This window comes from Neopelma chrysocephalum, unplaced genomic scaffold, assembly GCF_003984885.1.
Source record: "Neopelma chrysocephalum unplaced genomic scaffold, ASM398488v2 Primary Assembly neopelma1_200, whole genome shotgun sequence".
NCBI lineage: Eukaryota > Metazoa > Chordata > Aves > Passeriformes > Pipridae > Neopelma > Neopelma chrysocephalum.
This window is the reverse complement of record NW_020897862.1, coordinates 1,322,085-1,336,397: the sequence shown is the minus strand read 5'-3', so window position 1 is coordinate 1,336,397 and position 14,313 is coordinate 1,322,085. Positions and strand designations below refer to the sequence as shown.

The following is a 14,313-nucleotide window of genomic DNA, read 5'->3' as shown; positions in this document are numbered from 1 at the left end:
GAGGCAGTGCAGGGAGAGGGGAAAACCAAAATTAAAATAAGTCAAAGGGCGGAAATTCCTTCGAGAAGGCCTTAGGCTTCAACAAAGCTTGTCCACATTTGCAGCACTTCAGGATTACCCAACACTAACCTTATGTGGAAGGGACAGCAGAGCCCAGCAGGCATTCCAAAGGAGCCTTTCTATTAAAAAAACCTCTTCCAGTGAGTGCATCCATCCCCGTTTGCCAGCGAGAGTTTCCTACCTCGCAACACTCCCAAGGGAAGGAACTTTCTTCCCCAGCTCTTCCTGACTATCTGAAAAGCAAAGTCAATGTTTTCCTCATTATTCCCTGTTTGCTGCATACCTCTCCCCCACTGTGACTGCTATTTGACCCGCTGGCCGCTCCGGGACCCTGAGGGGAGAGAGAGGGAAGTTTGTGTGTGTGGGGATGAGAGGAGAGAGATGATGAGTCTCAGCTCCCTTCTGACTTGTTTATGTTCATTAGAAAGAAATCAACAGCACTGAGTGTGTCAGACAGACCCCGAAGATTGGGAACATCTTTTGTGTGGTGCAGGGAAAGAGCAGATCCATCCAAGGGACAGGACTCGAGGGTGAACGGGGATTTCAGTGTGTGTTTTTACCTCACTTGTGCATTAGAAATTTACCAATGAACAGAATCTCAGCAGAGAGGTTTCATTGCAGGGGGGCACTGCTCTTTCACCAGGGCTATTTGCTCTTACAGCCACAAGCCTGGAACGCCTGACCGGGATTACTGAGGAACTGGAAAGGATCAGAGTGCACCAGGGGAGGTTGGAACCATCATCCCCTCCCCTCCCAAGCCTCTCTGGATAAATCTGGTGCCTTCAGATCCCAGAAGGGTTCTCCCCTCATGGCACTTGTGTTTTCAGTGAACTGAGTTCCTTCTCAAAAAACTGACAAAAATACAGCTGAAAGCATCTATTGAGGTGGGCCTCAAAACCACAAAGCTTCTTTTCATCCTCTCCAGCGAGCCTCAGACATCCAGGAATTCCAAAGAAAACTGCAATGTAAGAAACCTGTTCAGAGCTGGCACAGTGCTACAGCTCTGCACTGACCCAGGCAGAGTGACCTGCACCAGTGGCAGCATCTTCCTCTAGAACTGCTCCAGAAGAGAGAAATCTGCTGGTCTGCAGCAAGGTCAGACCTTCTGATTTCAACATTCCCACCTTGGCACCTCAGCACTCACTCTCCATTCTACATGGCAGGACCAAAGGAATATTTCAAATACAGCTCACAGCTTTTCTGCCATAACTCAGATCTCTTTTAGGAAATTATGTATTTTGGCATATGGGTTTTTTTCTTGTCTAAATTTTTGTATAGAACCTCTTGGTTCATGAACAAATACTGCTTTTCCTTTCTGTAGCATGCTGCATTTGAATTTGCTGAGCTTTTGACAGACATTTAGGTAGTAAACCTTTCAACTTTTGAGGTAGGGAAACACTAGAAATATCTGCTTTGCAGGTCAGGGTGCTCCTTCAGATGATGCATTTTGCCTCAGGTCACACAGGACATCTATGGAAAAGCTCGAAATTCGAGTCAGGAGCCCTAAATTCACTCCTTTAATCACATGTCCTTCCTTGAGGCGCTTCATTGAGGTGTCTCCAGTTAGGCTTGCTATTTTCCTGCACTGCAATTCCATTAATTCCTCTGTTAGCAGTGTTCCAGTATGTTCTCACCAGGTTCCTATGCCTAGTGCTGCATCTGGCACAGGAATGTTGCCCTTCCGAGGCTGTCACAGAGAATATATCATTACAAAAATAAATAGTGTCTGGCTGCTCTGGCATCTCAGTCCAAGCATATTTATCACTTTTGGCTGATCAGTGCCTGATTCAATGCCCCTAAAACACAATGGGTAAATTCCCAGTTGAATTCAACGTGCATTTAATCAGGTCTTTGCTAACTGTGCTTCCAAACTTCACATTTCATGAGCTCTACAGTACAGTCTCTTCTATTTTTAGAGCATTATTCCACCTCACTGTGCAGACTGATACAATGGATTTTCCTCTGCATGGATTATGTCAGTGAATGTGTGTTTGTACAAGCAGGCTCTAGTTTTAGTTCTAGATTTAGTTCATCCCCATGTGCTGCTGCCTACATGTGTGGCAACCTGAGATTAATGCTAAAAATGTATTTATGGTCAATCATAAATGAACAAAAAAATTCAGAATGACAAATTTCATATATGAGTTCAGTGACAGAAAGAATCTTCCACTATTTGAACTGCTCTGCTGCCTGAGCCTTCCTGTCCACCCTCCACAGGTGAAGTACAACAAGTTTTTTTGGGCCCAGCTCAGTCCCTCCAGACAGAAGTCCTGGGTGGCCTTTAGCAAAGACAACACTGCTCCAAGGTTTGCTCCTTCCCCAGTGTATGCTGGGAACAGCTTCATCATGGAATGGAAAGTGAAGCAAGGGATGGAAAGCAAAGGAAGGCAGAGAAACTTCCATTAAATGTCCGTAACTTTTAGTTCCTCAAAGTACTTTTTCAGTTCCCCCTTCAAAAAGCAGAAATGAAACCAGTGGCACTTCCTCTGAAGAGAGGGGACAAAGTGTGTTTGGGATGGGAAGTGCTGCCTCTCCACTGGGGCAGCCCACGGACACTTCAGAAACAAAAATTACATCTTAAAAACTATGAGTAGATTTAACCAATCGAACTCTAAAGAATTAAACATCATAGAAACATTTCACACGTTTTGTTTTTTTCTTTCCAAGGGTCCACAGTCCAGTCACTCAATCCTGTGCAAAGGTCACGTTACTATGGATATGACCTGCAAGAAATGCGTTGCCTCAGAGCAGCACAAGTCACATGAACAGGCTAAAAGCCAAGGCTGCTGATTCCCAGTCCTGTCAGGGGTTTCATGCTCAGTGTGGGGCTCACTGAGGAACAGTCCCTGTGCCATCAGCTCTATGTTCTTCCTTTAAAAGTGTTCATGCAGGTGTAGCTCCCGGAAAACTTGTGGATTTCTTCAAGTGCCGCCTGAGGGAGGATGCTGGAAGAGAAGCAGGAAAAGAACAAACAGATGAGACAAACCCCTCAGTCTGCCCTAATGAGAGATGTGTAAATATGCATTTACATATATAAATATACACATTCTCAAACATCAGCACACAGACAGAACAGGCCTCAGTGTCCTGCTGGGAGGAGGCCTAAAGGGAGAAAGTTCCATCCAGTTACTCTTTCTTTGCAGAAATATTTATCCAAAGAAGTCTGTAAAAGCTGTAACTTGGAAGATACCATCGTGTTTTATTCCTCTCAAATACTGTTCTCTGAAATACACAAATTTAACCTGAGTTCTCTGGTTAACTTGCCATCTGGTTGTGCAAAACATGTGGCCTCCTTATCCTAAGGTATGGACAGAGATCTAATTTCCTGACAGCTACTGGAATGGAAAATGAATGATTAATTCTTACAGTAAAGGAGAACAGCCCTTTTTCTTGTTTGCAGAATTTCTGGGAATTTTTATCCCAAGTTCTTCATTCAGAATAAAGCATTTATTGTGAATTATTTTTTCTTGTTTGAAATGCAATACTGGAATTATTTTCCACAGAAATCCCATGGCCTTGTTTCAGTTCCTGACTGAAGCAGCTTTTCCAAAGGCTTTAGTGCAAACTCTCATGGAAACACAGCGCTAAATGTCCTTTCTCTTTGGTTGTTTCAGGATATGAAGTTATGACTTTTTTTTCCTTTGGGATCTTAAAATTCCCGTCCTAATCACACACAAAAATATTGGTTTAATAGTTTCATTGCTGCAACACAAGCAATGGTCTCTACATACAGCTGTGATGTACAGACCTTATGGCACAGAAATCCTGTACAATATGAAGCCCAGAGTCCAATGAGTCACTTACTAAATCAAAACTAACCACATGTGTATGTTAGGAAATTTCTGAGACACAAATCCAGCTCAGACCTCAGAAATCCAAATTTTGGGAGTGAAACTTGTTTCATAAAGGGATTATACCCAGGGAAAGCATCTCCAAAGGGAATCTTAGAAAGTGTCTCCCTTTTGCTTCTGTCCCTCTGTCTGTCAAGGGAAGGGATGATCCATCTGATCTGGGATGGCACTTACAGACAGCCTGAGCTTTGCCTCGGTGGACAGACAAAAGGAAACCTTCCCTGCCTGGCCAGGCTGTTGCTGGGCAAAGGAAATACTCACCTTTTTAGGATGACAAGAACATGCATTGTCCATGGAAGGAGCAGGAAGGCTTGGTTTGTCTGAACAGCTTCTACTGTCCTCCTCGCCACAGTCTCTGGCTTGAGGGGAGGAAAAAGACTGGGGAACCTGAATAAATAAAGTAAAAATTACAATAATTACTTGTTAATCAAACTCCTCCTTTAAGATATCACTGTCCAAGTCCTGTTACTCCAAACTATCTCTTGTTACTGGCCTTCAAACACGTCCCAAGCAGGCTGGAAAAGGCAGAACGTTCCAGTTCCAGCCCAAAAGCCTGAAAACAGAAAGCCCAGTTCCAACCAGTACTACTGGGTTACCTAAACAGTTAAGAATGTACATGTTGGTGCCTTCAGGGAGAGTGGCAGAATGTATTCAGAGCCTTGATTCAGGGCTTTTCTTAATTTGAATGCAAACCAATACCAAATGCTGTCTTTTCAGTGCTGGTGTTTTTCCTTTTGTTGCCCTTTGCTTAATTCAAATTCTTGACAGGTGAAAGACAAATATTTTCCTCCATTGCTTTCAATACCAAACATAAGGCTTTTCCCAGTTCCAGCAATAGCTTTACACTGCATATTTTCTTGACTAAGAGAGCACAAACTATATTGATAGGTTATTTTGGCTGTTGTAAAAGATTAATTTGGTCAGCCATTAGTTGTTCTCTTGAATAGAGGGAAAAAGGAGGCACTGATGGCCTCACTTCAGTAAGTGGCTGTCATTACTTTCAGTGGGAAAGAATTATTTCAAGGAATAAAGAAGGAACTTGTACTGTTAATTCTCAAGTAATTTGTAGACTGCTCCTCTTGCATGACCTCAATTGCAGATTCCCTCCCCTCCCTCTTTGGGGGCTGCACAGGGAAAAACAGCTTTATTTCTCCCTGCAGAATCCAATGTCTCCCTCAGAACAGGCTGGAGGATTATTCCAGCACACTGAGGGAACCAGTCTGATGAGTCCCAGGTGGCCTAGAGTGACCCTCTGTTCCCAGGCAGCCAAATGAGACATCGAATTCTCTTAACTAAATGAAGCATTAATTAGGAGTGTATTCTGATGATTCATTTAAAATGAGATGCTTTATTCTAGTTCCCCTGGACTGACCTGATTCTCATGCCCTGGAACATCTCTGTGCTGGTGTGGAAGGGCAGCACTGTTGTGGCATTCACTCCAGGACAGTCCAGCAGCCCCAGGGTCAGGCTCTCCATAAAGGCAAAGGAGGAGGCTTTGGAGGTGCAATAGTCAATGGCACCAGGGATGGCTGACAAGGCCAGGACAGAGTTCAGGCAGACAATGTGTCCATTCTGCAGCTCCAGCATCCTTGGCAGGAATGCCTTGGTGGTCTGGAGAACAACAGAGTTAAAAGAAAAAAAAAAAAAGAAAAAAAAGGTCTGTTCAGCAGAGATACAACAAAACAATAGTTACTGAAAAAGATAAGATGACACGGAGACAAAGCCAAAGTGTTCTGTTCATTATGCTGGGAAAGGAGTGGGACAGGACCTTGTTGCTTTGTCATTTTCTGAGAGACTCTAAGCAGGCAAAGTTTGTGTGGAAACACAAAAAATCTTTCCTAGCATGTAAATAAGCAGCACCCACAGATAAGGGCCAGGAACAAGTGCTTACAAACTTGTACAGGATAAAGTCTTCAGCAAAGTGATGAAACCACAAGAAGCTCTTTTTTTTATTTCTATTGCCCAATTCAAAATAGAAAGAGCTCCCTGAGCAATGTAGTCCCATACTCCTCTGAAGTTCTCTATACAGCACCATAAAGAAAACCATCCTGTGAGCTCAGGCTTTCTCAAAAGACATCATATATTTTACTGGAAATCACAGAATGGGAATAAAGAGCATCACATACTGAATTACTACTGGAAAAATCATATTTATTTTAGACCCTGTTCCTCTGGCCTTTGCCCCTCACATTGTTTTTTCCCTCTTGTTTTCATGAGACTGATTTTAGGAAGACCTCAGAGCAGCCATTTCTGGCTGTAATCTGTCACTCTCTTCCCAGTTCTGAGTACAGGGGATACAAGAGCTGCTCTTACCCAGAACTGTCCCAGGGTGTTGATGTGCTGGGATTTGAGCAGTGCATCATCATCACTGTCCATCAAGCTCTTCCCATGGACCACAGCAGCATTGTTCACCAGGATGGTGATGTCACCCACCTGCAGGAAGAGCAAATTGCTTGTGACAAGGAACATCTCTCCTCACAAATCAGCCATTAGAGTGACCATTAGAGCTGAATAGCCATTGTCGCCTGAATACATTGTTGTTTTCACAGTTTTTGACATTCCTGCCTTGTAAGCCTTTGGATCACTTCAAACAGGTGGCTAGACTTTGTACAACCATCTGGATGGTCACCCTTCTTTCTTCCCCAATATTTTTTCCCCTCATCAAATACAGACTAATAGAATCACAGAATCATTGAGGATGGAAAAGACCTTTTGGATCATCAAGTCCAACAAGCAACCCAGCACCACCACCCTGCTCACCATTAAACCACGTCCTCAAGTGCCACATCCACATGTTTTTGAGCACTCCCAGGGATGGTGCCTCCACCACTTCCCTGGGCAGCCTCTACCAGGGCTTTACAACCCTAACCCTTCCATGTAGGAGTTTTCCCCCATATCCAACCTAAACCTCCCCTGGTGCAACCTGAGGCCATTTCTTCTCATCCTGTCACTGCTCCCAAGGAGCAGAGCCCTCCCTGGGAGCAGAGCCCTCCCTGGTTCCCCCCTCCTGTCAGGGAGTTGCAGAGAGCGAGAAGGTCCCCCCTGAGCCTCCTTTTCTCCAGGCTGAGCCCCCTCCAGCTCCCTCAGCTGCTCCTTTCCCATCCTGCCCACAGGGTTTCCCCACTGACCTTCTCCCTGACGGCCTTGGCCTGCCGATAGACCTCCTCCCTGTTCCCCACGTCACAGATGAAATAGTGGCACTCTGTGCCCATCAGCCTGATCTCCTCCGTGGTCTCCTTCAGGCACTTCTCAGTCCGACCCCACAGGATGATCTGCAGCAAGAAACTTTCATTGTTAGAGTCAAACTGCTTCTGCTTCAAATCCGGAATAATTAAAACCTGCTTCTGACTTCAACAGTTCGATGAAAATCTTTGATGTGTTTTCACTGCAGTTTTGCTTCATTTAAGACTAGCAATGATTTTCTGTTCCATGGGGAAGGGACATGAGTGTCTCAGTGGTTCCTGATCCTCTTTTTACAGGTTCTTCACAAGCTACACGAGCTAACACAAAAAACCAGATCTCTAGCCTAAAATGACCAATATATGAAACGCTTGGCAAATTTTCTGTATCATGTAATTTCAAATCTGTCCCTGCTTTTGCTATGCACACATACAGAAATATAAATTTAGTCCAAAATCACAGACCTTCCTGTATATCTGGTGTGTTCTCTATTTTTGTACGTTTGGTGCAGTAAAACGTATTTTTTCAGCCTATTATATGTAATAACTTGCAGTGCTGATTTCAGGTTGGTGTCCCAGGTGCATTTTAAACTAAAGTGTTCATCCTAATAGACACTTTTAAAGGGAGAATTCTCAAGCATGAATTTATTTTGCTCATATATGCAAGGTTTCACCTGACACTCCCTTTTAACACAGCAAAAATGACACCCTGCCTCTGGTACAAAGGAAATCCTGAATATTCATGGAACAAACATTCAAATCATAGAGCATGGATTTGATGTATAAGGAGACATAACCAGCCCACCCCATCTGCATTTCTACACCATCAGGGAGGTCAGAAATAGAAATAACTTGAAAAGTCATTAAAAACCATGGGGTTTTATATCCAGTCTCATTTTTCCTAGTGAGACATCAGTCTCAAGTATGAGATGGTGCTTCCACCACTGTCTTTCAAACATTAACCTGCAGTAAACAGATTCAACCACAATACTTTTTTTCTATTTCTTTTAAGGCTACTGGAAGGCATATAATTTCATCTCTCTGTTATCTAAGACTCCTATATATTAATAAATCTATCATTTTTGCTCTTCAACTAAGTCTTCCAAGCTTTCATCACATTATGAATGGTGTCATTGTCATTCTGCAAAAATTAAATTAGTGAATTGAGTATGTTCCTCAGCTGATTGCTCTGTGACTCCAACAGCAAGATCCAAAAGAGAAAAAAGAAAAGGTTGTTACATTGCAAATGCAAAATTATTGCTGTTTCCAAGCATATGTGATCCAGTTGATTCTCACACTGTTCTGTATTGAATATGAACCTGATATATTGATTTTTAATGGTTAAAAATAACCCCACTTAAACTTTAAGGATTAAATAATATTTTGAGTTTCCTGAAAGTTGAAAGAACAGGAAGCAAAAAGTCTAAATTACATCACTACTCATAACTCAACCCCTGCAATTAACTTAATAACAGCAAGATAAAGAGAAAAAATTAGTTATTATGTATGCAGTATTCCTTCCCCACAACAAACCCCTTGCAGAGCTTAACATGCTTATTTTTAAGGACTAGTTAAGCTTATCTCATAACTGGTACTAAAACTAATCTCTGGCAGGGTCAAAGAGCTCCTCCTGTGTCTAAGCAAGGCTAAAATTCAGAGGTACCCAAGTCCTCAGCCATTTCCTAAACGAGTTACAGTTACAATTAATCCCATTTCTAAGCCATTGGCACATCTGTGAACACAAACACACCCGGACTGACGGATTTATATCCCACAAACTCTCCAACTGGCTGGTTAACCAGCAACTTCAGAGCGTGCATAAATATGCCAGAGCCATTTCGTGGGAAATCTTATCTCAGGGGAAGTAATTTTCAAGGAAAAAGCTGTGATCAGACTCACAAACCCAAGGAAAGCACATGGCTGAAACTGCAGCTTCGAAAGCCTCAGTGTATCACCCTTGGCCATCAGGGCTTGGCATCTACACAAAGCTTGTAAAACTCATGGCTATTTACTCACTTCTGAACTCAGGGCTAGACTGAGGGATATTTTTTTATGCACACTCTGCAGACTTGCAGAAGGGAAATCAAGAGCATGTGAGAAATTTCACAAGCTTTCAGGAAATCTTTACAAAATCCTGTTCAACTATCAGCACGGGGGCACTTGCTGCCTCTTTCACAATCTGCAGCTCTGTGGAAAGGGGAGAAAAAACCACTACAGAGGTCAACTGTAAACACCAAGTTTGATGCCCACAGGGTTTGTATCAGGGTGAACTTCAGCCTCTTTGCAGGGTTGGATCAGTCAGTGCAGACACTAAAAAATTAAGTGATTCATTGAAGAGTGATGGAAGGGAAAAAGAAAAGGGGAAGAGAAATAAGGTGTCAGATGAGGGGAGTAAGGCAAGAAACTGCCCTCACATCCCCAGCACTCCAGGGCTTCACACTGCTATTGCAAAATAAAAAGTAGGTCCCTTGCTCTTCTCTTTAATCTGTTTCAAACATCCTCACGGCCTCCTACTCCCAAGAGCTGCCACTGATGCATTGGATGTCAGGAAATGTACATGGAAGAACAGTTAAGCAAAGGATGACCTGTCAAAAAACATCTGTCTGTGATGCAACTCTTGGATATAATATTTTTTTATGCCCCAACAGTTTCTTTGGGACCCTTAATATCCTACAGGCAAGTCTTGCAAGGTGACCCCGTTAAAATCTGGGCCATCTGGGGAAGGCAGAATTTGCTGGTTATCCTGCTGACAACATTAATTTCAGCACTGATTTTTTTCCATGGGAAGTGTTCGTGTCCCTGATACCGTTCACACTCAGGTGAAGGCTCCAGCCTGCACAAGAGAAAAGCAGTAAATAAAAGACCATTCTTCCGTGAGAGGTGAAAGTTCCCTGATGACCCAGTGGGAAGTGAGGGCTCCTGCCGTCGTTTCTGCTACTTTTTACAGATGGATAAAACCCAGAACTCAACACAACGTGCTTTTGGTCCAAATTCAGGCTTGACTGCTCCTACGAGATCAAATGAGACTTTCAATTTCTCTCTTCCATCTGGCCAGATGGAATTGGCACAGGCTCCCCTCCAGCCTCCCAGGACACCACATCTTACAATGAGACCAGACTGGAGTTGCTGCATTTGCCTCACATTTGCTTCTGTTGCTCCTGAACATCTCTGCAGAGAGCTTTGCCTTAGTCTTTCTGTGTTCTCCTTCTCTTGTTTGCAGCAGTTTCACTGATGTTTTCTAGGTCCTTACTCTCCTATTGCCTCCTGGTTTTCTACAAACCCATCAGTCCTCTGCTCTCCTGCATTCACCTTCTCCAATTTGTGCAATCAGGGATAATTATCCATGTTTTCAGTGCTCCTGAACAAACCCTTCTGCTCCCTGTGGACTTGAGGAGCGACTGTGGGCCCAGGCCTGTGTTCTGCTGCTGCCCTGTGAGCTCTTGGCTCTTCACTGCCCTTTGGATGCAAGCAGGAATTTTATTCTTTGCTCAGTCAATGTCAAGAAAGGCGTGATTTACCCTCACCCTGCCCTAGCTGGGATTTGAGGGCTCTGCATTCATGAGTCCAGGTCTGCAGTTTAGGAAATGGTCCATTTTACTGGGAAGCACAATTTTCAAAATGAGACGTGGGCCTCCGAGTCTGCTCTGTGTCCCCTTCCCTTTTTAAGTTTAATTCTAAATTGGCAATAAGTGTGTCCCAACTGGGGGCTGAGTCCTGGACAGAATGACTCCAACAGACACAGAAGTTCCTGTCTGGACAGAGGAAAACTCAGAGGAATGAAGGAGAAGAGAGACATGGTTTTCCTGACTCCCCGATGTGTCAGGATGCTGCACAGCCACCCATTCACGGGAACTTAATGGTGGACAGAGGAATATTTAATTTATGTTTCGGATAAACTCTTGGACAGACACTTTTCCGTCCTGGAAAGAATCCAGCCCCTGTTTCTTCTCCCCTTCATCTCTCGTCATCCTCCCCTGGCTGCCCCTCCCGGCCGCACAGACACGCTCTCCTTTCAGAGAGTTACTGACCAGAAAATTGGCGAGGGCAGGAGCCCGGGGGGGAGGATAATCCCGCTGCGAGGCTTCCAGCCCGCGCTTACCTCCGGCTGACCCCGGGCTGGCACGGGCAGGGAGGCAGGTGGAATGGGAAAGCAATCCCTGCCGCCCCAGGCTGCTGGAGGCAGCAGGGCAGGATTCCTGCCACTGGACACAGGGAAGAGGAGATTTATGATGACAGAGGAACTCAACACGCCCTCCTCTTAATGAACTTTAAAGTAGGCAAGGCTGTGACATCACGCTCGGTGCAGATTTTTCCCAGGATTTATTCATGAGCGGATTTTTGCAAAACAAACCTTATCTCCAGATCTGAGTCACAGAGCTCCTTATCTGACCTTGGGAAAATCATTTCAGCTGGAGGGGCAGGCGCAGCATCCTCCGCTCCCAGAGGACTCGTTTAACTCCGGGCTTAATCTGCTAATGAGACGTGCCCCGAGGTCGGAGGGGAGTCCCGAGGAAGGGTTTTGCTGCTCATGGGCTAAGGCAAGGCTTTCTAACAGAGACCTGCGTTCCAAAAGCCCCAGTCCCGACTGCAGGGCCAAATCCCGACTTTCACCATAACACCAGTGAGTAAGAGTTATGCTTCTGACCACCGCAAAATCAGATAAAGCCACTAATTTATATAAACTGGTCTACACTGAAGCTGCTGTCAACCACAAAATACACACGCCATCAATGCCTCCAGAGGCTGAAGTGCATTATTGTGCATGACACGAGATTAGAGCTAATTTTACATTATTTACAAGGCCAGTTAACTTGTTTGGTCTGATTTTATTGCTAGCACAATTCAAGAACAGCAGCAAAGGAATGCTGCCCTTTTATATTGTCAATTATTTTGGCACTGTATCTTCAGCAAACCTGCTGTGCTAGAATTCATCCCTCCAGTGAGCTGGACCAGTGCTGGAAAGGTGTCCCACCACAAAAGCACTTCTGAGACTGAACATGTGCCATTCCTTAACACCCCCCTTGGGTTGTATGGGTTGTTTGAGTACAGAACTGTTCACTCTTAGGCTTTCCCAACACAAGGTGTGCTGTGATTAGCAGATATAACTTCCACTCCAATAGTTTCTCCATTTTACGATTCATGAAGCAATTTTCTGATTCAACCTGAAGACACTGAAAGATTAAAGTGTTGCAGAGAGACACGAATGCCCTTCCTGCCTGATCTCATTATTGCTGCCTCCACAAATCAACCACAACTCCCAGCCCCAGATCAGCAGAGATAGGAAGTAGTTGGTAGGTCAACACATTTCATTCCCCCTTTCAACCTCCTTCCTAGTCCGGTGGAACAAAAGTTGCTCTGTCTGAGCTGGTATCTGTAATTGCACAGACCTTTGTTCAAACACAGAAAGCCTTTCTGCGCCCAACACTCGGAGTTCTGCATACTTTTAGGAAGTACAAAGTGTAGATAATCCACTGAAGTATGCCGGCCTTATCCCCTATATTTACAAAGCCTGGTAGTACTAACTCACAGTCGGTCCTCCGGAGAAATGCATTCCAGGGTATCCCATAATCCCGGCAGAGTTTTGCATATCGTGAGAACGGGAGGCTAAATCCTACAGCCTCAAAAGCTCCGTGTCTTTTGCCTGTCAATGGCAGAAGGGTTTTCTCCCCCACCCCTTCCCCTCTCTTGCCCCCAGGCGAAGGCAGACAAGTTCTTTCAGGAGCTCTCCACGGGAGAGGCATCTTAAAGGCAGATTAGTGGGAGAGGGGAAGGTGTGGCCCTGCAGTGTGAAAAGCCAATCTTTGCTTTAGAAAGGAGAAAAAGAACTTTGCGACGCCTGAAGTGGGTCAAAATACTTAACCCAGGCCCTTGGTGACACTTTTATAAAGGTAAGCAAACAAAGCAGGCCAGTGGGGAATTTTTCTCAGTTCCCACAGTGAATACCAAAGTTGCCAGGGACAGGTATGAGAAAGTTACAGGTAAACATGGGGAATCAAGGGAGTAACCCCATTTATCTGGTTTGTTGTTTTTTCTTTTTCTAGATTACTATTTAGAACTTGTAAAGACATTAGACTCTAAGAATTGAATTTAAATTTAATCCTGCCACCATGGTAAACACAAACCACTGATTTTATTTTGAGTAACATACAGTAATGACATTAAAAGTTAGGGCTGAAGAGACTTCAGGAGGAGACTAAAAGAGCAAATTCCAATCCTTTCAGTCTAGAGTCAGAACTTTTAGTACTTTATATGTTGACTTAGCACTCAATGGGATTAACATTATTCACCTAAATAACAGTCAATTCCAGTTTACCCCCGTCACCCCTTTTTGACTCTGAGGGAAACAAAACAGCACCTAAAGAAATCACAGAGAAATGTGTCAACACCTCAACAGAGGCCTTCCCTGGAAAGAAAATGTGGAACTTTGTGTCTGCAAACAGGCATTTAAGACCAGCTCCCCCCAAAGAAGTGAACAAATGCCCACTGTTCTCACAGTCAGGACTATTTAAGGACAGGTGGCCCCATGCTGACTTTTTTCCAGTGGTTTTTCCAATTGCTTTCGTCTGCAACACTGAACTGCGACTCCAGACTGCCTTGGGAGCAACACTTCCCAGCTCGGCTCGGTTGAGGAAGGGGAAGGGTGAGGGTTGTTTGCAAGGAGGGGTCACGCAGGAGTCAGCCTTTACAATCCTATTAACGCTGGGACAGGGTCAAACCGAGTGCACGTTCCAACAAAAGCACCAAGTGGCCACAAGCTGTCACCCTGCGAAGGTTCCTGGAAGCATTTGTGGGGGAAGAAACGACAGACTTTTAATGGTGAATGTCTGCCCACACCATGTGTGAGAACCGGCCCTGCTCCAGGGATCCAAAGCACACAAAGAAATCTCCAGCAGTAAAACTCTCTGGCTGCAGGGCAGGAAGAAGTGGCCTATCTGGGGGTGGGGAGAGGGGTAATGTTAGAAAAGTTCTGTATTTGAGGTAAGGCTTTGGAGATCTCCACCAATAGAAATATAATACTCCACCCTGTAAAAATAACCAGCGTGCTGCTGCTGCCGCCTCCGTTCCCTTGGCATGGCATCCCTGTAATCCACAGCCCTATAAAAACGTCCACAGAGATCTCAGGAAATTGTGGGGAGGGTAAATATGCAGGTGCAGAAAGGCCTTTTGTACTGCGAGCACAGCAGACAGGATGAAGGGATAGAAAGTCAGTAAATAACATTTCA

The 14,313-nt window shown here is 44.5% G+C and overlaps 1 protein-coding gene across 2 annotated transcripts in view; it reads right to left on the bottom strand.

Annotated features, from left to right (window-relative positions):
• Window positions 1-2,131: 2,131 nt before the first annotated feature.
• DHRS3 (dehydrogenase/reductase 3) overlaps window positions 2,132-14,313 on the bottom strand; it is a 79,271-nt gene continuing 67,089 nt past the window's right edge. For both annotated transcript variants that reach the window (XM_027702899.1, XM_027702900.1), the window contains 5 exons: window positions 7,040-7,183; window positions 6,225-6,344; window positions 5,284-5,522; window positions 4,173-4,298; window positions 2,132-3,005 (listed from right to left, as the gene is read on the bottom strand). In XM_027702899.1, coding sequence (XP_027558700.1) covers window positions 2,921-3,005; window positions 4,173-4,298; window positions 5,284-5,522; window positions 6,225-6,344; window positions 7,040-7,183 — 714 coding nt within the window. In that variant the 3' untranslated portion in view covers window positions 2,132-2,920. The remainder of the gene's footprint in view (window positions 3,006-4,172; window positions 4,299-5,283; window positions 5,523-6,224; window positions 6,345-7,039; window positions 7,184-14,313) is intronic.